The sequence below is a fragment of the Vanacampus margaritifer genome, chromosome 11 (assembly GCF_051991255.1).
Source record: "Vanacampus margaritifer isolate UIUO_Vmar chromosome 11, RoL_Vmar_1.0, whole genome shotgun sequence".
NCBI classification, from domain to species: domain Eukaryota; kingdom Metazoa; phylum Chordata; class Actinopteri; order Syngnathiformes; family Syngnathidae; genus Vanacampus; species Vanacampus margaritifer.
In genome coordinates, this window is record NC_135442.1 from 5,182,454 (window position 1) to 5,194,823 (window position 12,370).

The window sequence follows — 12,370 nt, forward strand, 5'->3', positions numbered from 1 at the left end:
CCTTATGTAAATTCCGCATGTTGTACATGTAATTGTGGTGTCTAATTAACATGTTCTAAAAGGTATCATGAGCGTACATTTGGCTCATTTTACACGGGCCGGCGTCAATTCGCCGTTTGCCTCAGTTTAGTGTAATCCTCTTTTTGAGTCAAATGTCATGTCATCTTGTGTTACTGATTAGGAACGACAAGTCGTTTTGGTGACTCAGCACTTTCCAAACGGAACACGGCGCTCATCCAGAAAGCCGTTTCAATCAACATCATTGATTTGATCGATTTCAAGATGGTTACTTGAAGGGCCGATAACATCTGGTATTTAAAATGTGAAAACAATAAAATAGCATTTTAAAAGTCATCTGTTATCAAACCGATTCTGCTAGTAATGATTTCATAAAATTTGTTGATTACGCAATATCAGTCCCAAATCAATGATCAATATATAGTTGCAGTCCTAAACTGAAAATGTGCATTAAAAAAAATATATGACTATATTAAAATGAAACGTGAGGATATACGGCACAAATAAAAGAAGTGATATCACAACCGAAGCTTATGACACATTTTTTACAATTTTATTTAGATTAAGCATCACTTAACTCATTCACCACGGCTATAGACGTCAAAAATTCATTTGAACTATTCCTATTAGTTTAACATTTATTCCCACTTTTGTTAACAAGAGTATGAAAACCTACAATTGTTTTAATTGTATTAGAACAGATATAAAATGTGTGATTAATCGTGAGTTAACTAGTGAAGTCATGCGATTAATTACGATAAAAATTGTAATCGCCTAGCGGCCCTAATTTTTAGTAATCTTTTCTAAAAATAAAAAAAAAGATTATTAAAAATTAAACAAAAAATGTTTGTTTGTTTAAAAAAAAAAAAAAAGATTATTAAAAATTCGGGGCATCAGGCGATTAAAATTTGTAATCGTAATTAATCGCATGACTTCACTAGTTAACTCACAATTAATCACAAATTTTATATCTGTTCTAAATGTACAAAAAAAATTCTAGGTTTTCATACTCTTGTTAACAAAAATAGTGGGGGGGGAATATTAAGCTAATAAAAAAAAATGTTAATGATTTTTTTAAAGTCTATAGCTGTCAATGGCAGTGAATGAGTTTAAAGATAAAGTTACCCCCCCACACACACACACAATTTTTGGGGACAATAATATGTTCTATACAGCCCCACTTGTCTAAATATGGTATTCTGGTTAATATTGCATTAGTGGAATATGAGTTAAATAAGCAGCACAATCCAGCCGTTTTTATCCATCTCAGGGGGCGGCCATTTTGCCACTTGCTGTTGACTAAAGATGACATCAATGTTGCTCAGGTCTCAGATAACAACCAATCGCAGCGCAGCTTTAGAAAACAGCTGAACTGTGATTGCTCATTGCCTGAGCTCTTAGCAACTGTGATGTCATCTTCAGTTGACTGCAAGTGGCAAAATGGCCGCCCCCTGAGATGGATAAAAATGGGCTGGATTTTGTTTCATAATTGATATTCCACAAATGTAATATTAATCAGAATGTCATGTTTAGATTAGTGAGGTCACATATAACATATTATTGTCAATAAATGTTTATGGTTGACTTCCAATTAAATCTCCTGAATATATTCTCACAAAATGTCACACAATAGCTGGGAATTTAACTGTTGTGCATTCTGTGTGTACAGTTGAGCTTGAAAGTTGACATACCTTAAAGGTACGTAATCTTATGAGCGCACTGTATGGTGAAGAAAAGGCTATTATAATCCTCATGAAATTAGAAATATGGAGTCAATTGTTCTGACATTTTAGTGACGATTCATCGCATTTTTGTGTCAATAAGCGACGTTTAGCTTTTGTGCTCATAAATGTACATACAAGCACAACTATACATTCCACGTGCCCTGACGTGACCACCCCATGAAAGCACTTTTGTGTAATCCTAATCCACCCCATTGCCTTCCTCGACTCTATGTGAAAATGCTCCCCGAAACCTCCTTTAACCCGTTCAATTTAACACCAAATACAAATTCAGGCTAATGATGCCATCACGAGTGTGCGTGTATGTTTAACTGTGTGAATACATGAATACATTGTGCAGCCCATGAAAGCGCCCAAGACTTTGCCTGGGGCTCGTCCCGAGGCAAATCATGGAGCTCACACACACTAATGAAAGCGTGTGTAGTGCGGCTAAGGGCAGCCGCCGCGGGAGCCGCTACTGCCCGCCCTCCTCATGGCGCTGTTAATAGTCTGCATGGAGCCAACGGGACTCCCCGGAGAGGCCGGCTGATGAAGAGGAAAACCTGTGGCCGTCTCCGCTAATCACCGCCTAATGGCTGCACTAACATGCCTTTTACAAATGGGATTGTACATGTGTGCCTGCATATATATGATATGCGCCTTGCGTGTGTGTGTGTGTGTGTGTGTATTGCAATATTAAGATTCAGGAGTGCTAGGATGCAAATACTGTCTCATGTTCAGCTGAATTAAAAAGTAACGACTCCTCACTAACTGCGTTTTTCTATTATTTTACAAAGACCGATATTGTTTGTCTAGTTAAACAAATTACACACACAAAAAAACAATATTTCCAATATTTTAACCGGTTTTGTGTGACGTGATGATGTTGTTAGGAATACAGTCTCAACTCACTGCCACACACTCGCACACTGCAGCAGAAAAACTGCGACCCCTGGTGTTCTTATCAGGAAACAACATTTTCAGATGCCACATATATCATTGCTTCTTTTTTTTTTTTTAATAGAACCACAAATAACATGGTGCAATTATCAAGGCACAAGCAAAGTGCTTTGGCCGCTGTAGCAAATTTCTAATAATAAAAAGAGAGGAAACGGTATAACATAAAGGAGAGTGTGGATATTTGAGTGATTACTGCTCCATTCATTGACTGCAGATCGGCGATAGAGACTCACACTTCGCTTTTTTTGCAACAAGTATAGTACATATTAAATTAAGCAGACAATGTAACAATTATTTAAATAACTGACAACTAACTGCTTATTAAACGATTTAACAAATACTTGTTTTGATAAATTCATGACGTGTTTAATATAATAAAGGATTCTTACATAATGTTAGCACTCTGTGAGGTTTTTTTGAGTCTTCATAATTAGGTTTGACACAAACAATCCCTTAAACGTCGCCATGTTGTTAACCAGAGCTAATTGGTGTCGTTGAACAAGTTAAACCGCATTTTAAATATGTAAAGAATTCGCAACAAGCCTTACCAGAAACTTTGATGAATCATTTGCAGGGTGTCTTTTGTGAAGCACTAAAACAGCAGAAATCAAGTTTTAATCTGAAAGCCGTCGCCCTTTTCCTGCCAGGCTCGTGATTTTTTTCCTGTTCGTGTGAGACGTTTCTTTGAAAATGACTTTTTTCAACCCTTTTTTGTTGTTGAAACCAAGAACCAGAACATGCCAAACAAGCAGCACAGTAAACTTACAAGTCAAGCCATTACACGCAACCTCGCAATAACATAACAGTTTAAAAATAATAATAATAATAGTAAAAGGGAGGTGCCAGTGGTCTTAATTAAACTAAGAAAAAAAGTTAATGTCTTGACAGCCTTATTATTTATAAAAGTAGAAATGAAAAGTAAATATATTTCTATCTCTTTCAAAAACATGAGAAAAAAATTGGTTTTGCTGAATTTAACTAGGCTCGTGTTGTGTGTGGAATCTTCGGAGGCTTTATTTTGAAATTCAGCACCACGGTTTCCTGTTAAGCTTCCACGCTACCTTGACGTTGCCTCGGGGCATTTTTCGTCCAATCACAGCTACGCTGCGTCTGAACGTGAACTAACCGCTTGCATGCATGACAACTTGAAGAACTTGAGTGAGTGGGGGGGAGTGGGGGGACAGAAGTTTTGGACTTTGGGTTGCGACGCTTGGGACACGGCGATGTGGATAAAGTTGCTCCCGTAACATTGTTGTGGTCTTCTACTAACAACGCTGTCCTTGTGTTCGGTGTGATGTGAGATTTGTAGCATGCCACGCACGCACGCAGCTAACCGCGGCTGGAAAGAAACGTGAACCCAAAACGCAGTTGCCGCCCACTCAATGTGATTACTTTGATATTTTCTACACTTCTTTAGGATGGTAGCGTGTTGGAGGTACCTGCGGAGTAGCAGGAGGGTCCTGGGGTTCGTGTTCGTGGCTTCTGTCATTTGGCTGCTGCTGGACATGGCTGCCCTCCGTCTGTCCATCGGTGACGCCACCAGTCATCTCATGGCGGCGAAAGTGATCCGGGACCGAGAGCTGGTGGCCACACGGAAGGAAAAAGTCACCCAGCTCATGGATGAGTCGGTGGCCAATCAAGTGATCCGGGACCGAGAGCTGGTGGGCACACGGCAGGAAAAAGTCACCCAGCTCATGGACGAGTCGGTGGCCAATCAAGATCAGGACTTCGACGAAGAAGACGAGAAGTCGAACCCGCAACCGGTCAAACTTTACAGACTTAGGAAGAAGGGGGGAAAAGCTGGTAACGACCAACAGGTTCAACCCAAATTAGTTGTTAACAAGCCTGCGAACTTGTCTTTGGATCACACGCCACTATTGGAAACATTTTTAGTAAAGAAAGATTCCATTGCACTAAACCGTCCCGATTTTAAAGACACGATCATCGAATTTGTGAAGACAGCCGGAAATACAAGCATTCAAGAGTTCAAGGAAGAACTTCCCGTTAAAGAACGTCCCATCAACCAAATTGAAGACGTTCCCGCTCAAGGACCACCAAACACGTCTTCAACGAAGGAGGAGACACCAATTGGGGCCATGTTAACAAATGACTCCAAAATAGTCCATGTAAAAGATAGCGGTTCCATCAAGGCAGGTGTCCACCAGGTGCTATCCCTCGACATGACCGCCTCCCCCCGAGACCCCAACGGCGTCGGCCAGTTCGGCCAGGCGGTGGTCGTCCCCAGCGAACAGGACGCGCAGGTGAAGAAGAGGTGGAACGAGGGCTATTTCAACGTCTACCTGAGTGAGCAGATCCCGGTGGACCGCGCCATCCCCGACACCAGGCCTAAGATGTGAGTCACGCGCACACCCTCGCGCCAACCGACATCTCACCCTGCTTCTTTTCCGACAGTTGCGCCAGCAACGTGGTCCACGACGACCTGCCGTCCACCAGCGTGATTTTCTGCTTCGTGGACGAGGTGTGGTCCACCCTGCTGCGCTCCGTTCACAGCGTCCTCAACCGATCGCCGCCGCACCTCCTCAAGGAGATCATCCTGGTGGACGACTTCAGCCAAAAAGGTGGCGGCGGCGGTCGACTGTCGTTTTTACTTTCACGCGGTCAAGAAATGGGAAACTATCAAAACATCTCTCTGAAGAAACACAACTTTTGTCACTCCCAGTTGAAATATACCAAAAATATTCAACCAATCTATTTAATTTTGTCAAACGACTGCCTGCTAGCTTAATGCTAACATTTAAAGTAAATACTAACTGTGTCGGGCTGCAGCTGTACGAAGGGCCAAAAATACCAAAATGATAGATAAATAAATAAATACTGAAAATAAAAATGGATATAGAAATAGAAGATAAAAAATATGAATCGAAATAAAAACATATAAACAAAAGTAAACAAAAATTAAATCAAAACTAGATTCAAAAATAAGTGTGGAACTAAAAGGATAATGAGAGTTGCATTCACTTTTCAGTCTGTGTATTGACTTTGTTTTCAGCTTACCTAAAGGATCAGCTCGACAAGTACATGGCCGACTTACCCAAGGTTCGAGTCATTCACCTGAAGGAGCGTCAAGGCCTCATCCGGGCCCGGATGGCTGGAGCGGCCGTTGCCGAAGGTACGACGCTCTGGTTTTGAGTCGCTGATGTCAAAATGACCGTTCCAACTAACTTCCTGTCAGCATTTGAATGGGATCCTCCCTTCGCTTTTAGCATTAGCGCTAGGCTAGTAATGTTTTAAAAACAAAGCACGTTTTTCATTTAAATATAAAGTAGCAGTGGATGTTGTTCTTAAAGTTGTGTGTTTGGTTTTATAGTTAACTAACTGGGGTGTCATTAAACAGCTTAAAGGAAGCTTGGGGGACAACAGAATAACATAAGCTCCCGAAGTCGATGCTAACTTCCGGTTAGCATTTGTGGAATCCCTTCGCTTTTAGCATTAGCGCTAGGCTAGCGATGTTTTAAAAACAAAGCACGTTTTTCATTTAAATATAAAGTATCAGTGGATGTTGTTCTTAAAGTCGTGTGTTTGGTTTTATAGTTAACTAACTGGGGTGTCATTAAACAGCTTAAAGGACGCGTCGGGACATCAGAATAACAAACATTACATACTTCCTTGTGCAAATGCTACGCAAGTAAAATGGTGCATTCAGGGTACTTTCACAGCGTGAGAAGAAACAAATTGTTTTGGCAAATGTTTGGGGAACAATAATCAGACGATTAATTGTTTGGACCCTGTACATTTAAATAAGCAAATTTCAGGGGGGGGGGGGACTAGCTAAATGAATGCAACAAATACAGGACTCTTGCTAATGCTTGGTGCTTTTGACAAATGAACAGTGGACCCGCGATCCATCCCTGCTGTACACGCCCCATCCGGTATTAAACTCATAAAGCAGCCGTCTATCAAATGTAAATATTGCCGTGTGTGAGCGTAACAGGATCTTTGCTCCGCTCGCCGCCAGGTGAGGTTCTCACCTTCCTGGACTCGCACGTCGAATGCAACGTGGGCTGGCTGGAGCCGCTGCTGGAGCGCATCTACGTGGACCGCGGGAAGGTGGCCTGCCCGGTCATCGAGGTCATCAGCGACGAGGACTTGAGGTGACGGCGGAGATCCGTTTGTCGAAAGTCAAGTCGTGCAAATCTGAACGATGATTTAGAAAATGGTCTTCTTTTCTCTTGCTTTTAGTTACAAGCTGGTTGACAACTTCCAGCGAGGCATTTTCAATTGGCCGCTAGTGTTTGGCTGGAAGGCGCTCTCGGACGAGTACGTCAAGAAAAACTATTTGACCGCCGCCGATCCCATCAGGTAACCCTGAACGCCCTCACACGCTTTTGTTATTATTATTATTATTTATTTATTTATTTATTTTCTTCATGGCTGTCGCTCACCTCGTTTTATTTCCGCCTCCCAGATGCCCCGTAATGGCCGGAGGGCTTTTTTCCATCGATAAAACCTACTTCTACGAACTCGGCGCCTACGATCCGGGCCTGGAAGTTTGGGGTGGCGAGAACATGGAGATTTCTTTTAAGGTAGCGCACAGAAAGGTTGACACAAACCTGTTGGTCTCTTCAACTATTCAGTGCTTACACTCCTTAGTTCCTTCTCGTCCCAATTACTATTATTTTGTTGTCATTCCATTTTAATAGAGGCCTCAATTAATCATCAGGTGGCTCAAGCACTTGAATAAATAACACACTTGTAATTATTTGTATGATTAACTGCTAATAATAATAATAATAATAATAGAGCTGTCAAAATTCATAGATCAATCGGAAAGTACAGTAATTGATTATCAACCGTAATTGTTCACTCATTTCTGTAGTCATTGATGAAAGAAGACTGATTATCTTCTCTTTAATCAAAATAAGACATTTGCAAACATCTGTTTTTAATTTTGGAAAAGAATGACCAAACCAGTAACATCGTACAACATCAATCCCTCATTTTTTCTCTTAATCAATATACGAATACAAAGTACCAATCACTAGTTAATAAACCGTCATCGGGGGAAAAAATACTTTTGTAATACGCAATGACTCTGATTAGTCGATTAATCGATTGATTAATTGATTCTAAGAATATTCAAGAGTGACAGCACTACCGCAAAATTATGGCACGTAGTGGTATTTATTAGTGTGGGCTGTAGAGCTGTCAAAATTAATCGATTAATCGACAACCATTTCAGTAATCGAGACTTTGGAAAACAATGACCGAAGCGGTAACATAATACAGCATCAATCCCCCTTCACCCTCTTTTAAAAAAAAAATGTTTTTATCAATATACGAATGTGAAGTACAAAATAAATAACAGTCAAAATTAATCGATTAATCGATAACCATTTCAGTAATCGAGACTTTGGAAAACAATGACCGAAGCGGTAACATAATACAGCATCAATCCCCCTTCACCCTCTTTTAAAAAAAATTTTTTTTATCAATATACGAATGTGAAGTACAAAATAAATAACAGTAATCAGAGAAAAATGTTTTTGTAATACACTTTAGTGCAAAAATAAAATGAATCCGATTAATCGATTGAATACTAGTCGATTAATCGATTGAATAATAGATTGATTGTAAAAAAATAATCAATACTGACGGCACTAGTGGGATGTAGAATAAGTCATGGGCTTTAATGGAGGATTCTAGAGGCTAAAGTGTCTTCTTTTTTTTTTTTTTTATTCCACAAAGATGGCAGCCAATTGTCACATAGTCTAAATGAATTTGCCGTGTCATCCCAAATCCTGCGACTCACCGCTTGAACAGGTGTGGATGTGCGGGGGCGAGATCGAGATCATCCCCTGCTCCCGAGTGGGCCACATTTTCCGCGGCCAGAACCCGTACACCTTCCCCAAGGACCGGCGCAAGACGGTGGAGCGCAACCTGGCCCGGGTGGCCGAAGTGTGGCTGGACGAGTACAAGGATCTTTTCTACGGCCACGGCTACCATCACCTGCTGGACAGCGACGTCATGGACGTGGGCGACCTCAGCCAGCAGGTCAAGCTGAGGGAGCGCCTCCATTGCAAGAGCTTCAAGTGGTACCTGGACAACGTGTATCCCGAGTTGGAGGCTCCTCTGGTCAAAGCGGAGGGTCTGGTATGTGGATTGGCTCGACCTTCTGCCGTTGAACGGGTCGGTTGGGGGGAGGGGCTTATCCGTTGGAGCTGATCGTCCGTTATGTTGACGTTTTTTTTTTTTGGGTGTGGATGCATTCCACCTGCATTCAAATCTTAGCTTTCAGCATTCCACAATTTCTCCAGAAATTGCACTCGGTCTAATTGTTATATTCTTTTTACGTAGCCTACAAATTAAAAAGAAAAATTATTGTAAAGCCATGATTTGAAATTGGACGCTTCCGATTCCCGGTTGCTGAATTCAATTTGAGGTCCAAAGGATTCTCAGTTCCGATTCTTTCAAATTTGCATGGTGTAAATCGTTTGATAAGTTTAAAAATGGCTTGAATTTCTCTTTTTTTGAATTTCATGAACTTCTTGCTGGTTAAGAACTTTACTATATGAAATGGCGAGTGAAAATTGAAACTGTTTCTCCCGTTCCACGCAGGTCTTCAATCAAGGCTTAAGACGTTGTCTTGGTATGCAGGATGGCGTTCTCTTCTTTGACAAGTGTAATCTCACCCATCAGGTAGCTTTCATTTAAGCCAGGCTATTTTGGCAAAATGGGGACTTGTGATGCGAATGTTGCCAGCTTTATCGGCTTTCAGATTCGATGCCGATATTTTTGAATTGGCCATTAATCATTTCATGAAAATGTCAACTTTTTGTTAACCTCCAATTTTTGCTCTCATCACAAAGGAAAACAAATGTGCTTTCTTTCTTCTTTTTTTTTACACGATTATACTAAAATATATTTACCTTAATCTCCATATTAAATAACCATCAATTGAGTCGATTCTTGGTTTATTCTCCAATTCCGATCAATGCCCAACGAAAGCCCCTAATGTCGAAAGTCCTCTACTTTTGCAATCCTACCCAAAAGCTCCTTTTTGGTTTGACTTTTCAGAGTCAGCACTTTAACTACACGTGGCTGCAGCAGGTCCGACAGCAGCAGCGTTGCTTGGAGCACAGTTTCAAGCAAAGCAGTTTGAGTGTGGAGCCGTGCAATCGCACCCGCAGCGCGCAACGCTGGCTGCATAAGTCGTCCAAGTCAAAACTGGTAGGTTTACACCAACTCATTTGCTCCCCAAAAAGTATAAATACTTTCTATTTTAAATAGTGTCATGGTCCCAAAGACGTATTTATACGTTTTTTTGTTTTGTTTTGTTTTTTAAACTCATTCACTGCCATTGACGGCTACAGACGTCAAAAATTCATTTGAACTATTTCTATTAATTTTACACCTTTTCCACTTTTGTTAATAAGAGTATGAAAACCTAAAAAAAAAAAAAAATTCTACATTTAGAACAGGTATAAAATTTGTGATTAATCGTGAGTTAATTATTGAAGTAATGTGATTAATTACAATTGAAAATTTTAATCGCCTGACGCGATTTAAAAAAAGATTATTAAAAATTAGGGGCGATAATTTTTTTTCAATTGTAATGAATCGCATGACTTCACTAGTCAACTCACAATTAATCACAAATTTTATATCTGTTCTAAATGTACAATAAAACAAATTCTAGGTTTTCACACTCAAAAGTGGGGAAAAAAAATGTTAAACTAATAGAAATAGTTCAAATGAATTTTTTGACGTCTACAGCCGTCAATGGCAGTGAATGAGTTTGTTTGAGCATACAGAAAGGTTTGACGCAGCCTCTGACCTAAAGAGGCGGCTTAAAGCAATGGTAGTTATTACAAAAAGGCCAGCAGGTGGCAGCAGAGTATAAGAGATCAGCCAGGGCCATGTTGCAAAAAGATTTTTTCCCCCACTGTTTTCAACAGATTTTTCAATAATAATGAAACAGATAGAAATATACTTGCTTCAGTGAAAATGGCTGCGAGTCAATCTTCATCCATGATCAACAACAATCACGCATGCCGTCACACGGTGGTCGCTTTTGTTGTCTTTGTCCAGCCGGAGCACTTGATCGTCGAGACGGGTTCCAAACTGGCGTGTCTGGAAGCGGCTCCCAAATTTCGCATCCTTCGCCTCGCACCCTGCAACGCTGACAACCCCTTCCAGCAATGGCAGTTCACACACTACCACGCCGAGTGAAGAGCAGCGACGTACTGGTAAACGTACCAGTATAAATAAATCGAATAAATCGATTTATTCAGCTTCGGTGATGGGCCGAAAAGGTGGCTATCGAGGTGAGAAAATCGATTCTGAAACGGAGATTAAAAAAAACATTAAAAAAATGTGTGAGTCATTAACTCATTCACTTTCATTGACAGCTATAGACGTCCAATATTTCTATTAGTTTAACATTTTGTTCCATTTTTGTTAACAAGAGTATGAAAACCTAGAAAAAATATATTGTACATTTAGAACAGATATAAAATTTGTGATTAATCGTGATTTTTTTTTGTGATTTTTTTTTAGTTGATCAGGGGCAGACAAAACCAGTTTGACTTCTTTCTGTCCCCTTTCATTCTTTTGCTTTACTTGGAATTTGAATTTTTCTTTTTTATTGTCTCTTTTCTTTCAAAACTAATGAAATAAATTGATTGAATGAGTTAACTAGTGAAGTCATGCAATTATTTATGATTAAAAAAAATAATCGCCTGATGCCCCTAAATTTTTAATAATCTTTTTTTTAAAAAAATAAATAAATAAAAAGATTATTAAAAATGAAAAAAAAAAATTTAATAAATAAAAAAAGAATGAAGAAAAGATTCAGAATTAGGAGCGTCAAAGGATAAAAATATTCCCGTAATTAATCGCATGACTTCACTAGTTAACTCACGATTAATAATTTTTTTTATATATCTGTTCTAAATGTACAATATTTTTTTATATGTTTTCATATTCTTCTTAACAAAAGTGAAAAAAAAAATGTTAAACTAATAGAAATAGTTCCAATGAATTTTTGACGTCTATAGCCGTCAATGGCAGTGAATGAGTTAATATAAAGCAGGGACAGTGGGAATGTGCAATGATTTCATAACCTTTTTATACAAACCTCTGTCTTTTCCTTATCACTCCATTGACTTAACTTAAACACAAGTAGCTGTTTTTTGTTTGTTTGTTTTTTGTTGCATTTTACAACAATCTCCACATTGGATGTAGCAGCATATTGTAAATTAAGACCAACTTTGTGCCTGGTTCGTATCCTGTGAAAGTCTCGGACTCCATCGTGACGATTGAATGCAATTGGACTCAAACGTGCCAAACGGGTACGAGCCGAGTTGACAGTTTTTTTTTAAAGGTGTGGTTTACTTGAGGTCTTTCTGTGGTTTTAAAAGTTTCATCATTGCGGTGGTGGGGATTGCTCTCTTTGTACAGTTTTGCTTTTGACACTAGAGGGCGCTGTTTGGCCTGAAACCATCACAAAGCCCTTCACGCAAGGACTTCCTGGAAAGGGAGAGGGGAAAAAATCGTTGTTGTTTTGGAAAAACGTGCAAATAAAATGAACTGAGATTTGGTTTAAACAGAAGTTATGTGTTTATTTCACATTTGCACCATTCTTTATAATTAAAACAGTGTGAAATAAGTGTTTTACATTTATGTTTAGGCGACATAAAACCTTTACAATC

At 39.6% G+C, this 12,370-nt stretch overlaps 1 protein-coding gene across 1 annotated transcript; it reads left to right on the forward strand.

Annotated features, from left to right (window-relative positions):
• The first annotated feature begins 3,766 nt into the window (after nucleotides 1-3,766).
• Nucleotides 3,767-12,259, forward strand: galnt5 (polypeptide N-acetylgalactosaminyltransferase 5). Its single transcript, XM_077580803.1, has 11 exons — nucleotides 3,767-3,857; nucleotides 4,117-5,052; nucleotides 5,112-5,278; nucleotides 5,710-5,829; nucleotides 6,676-6,811; nucleotides 6,900-7,019; nucleotides 7,126-7,243; nucleotides 8,481-8,810; nucleotides 9,276-9,356; nucleotides 9,735-9,887; nucleotides 10,749-12,259. Exons 2-11 carry the CDS (start codon nucleotides 4,118-4,120, stop codon nucleotides 10,887-10,889), a joined length of 2,301 nt encoding a protein of 766 aa, XP_077436929.1. The 5' UTR covers nucleotides 3,767-3,857; nucleotide 4,117; the 3' UTR covers nucleotides 10,890-12,259.
• The last annotated feature ends 111 nt before the right edge of the window (nucleotides 12,260-12,370 follow it).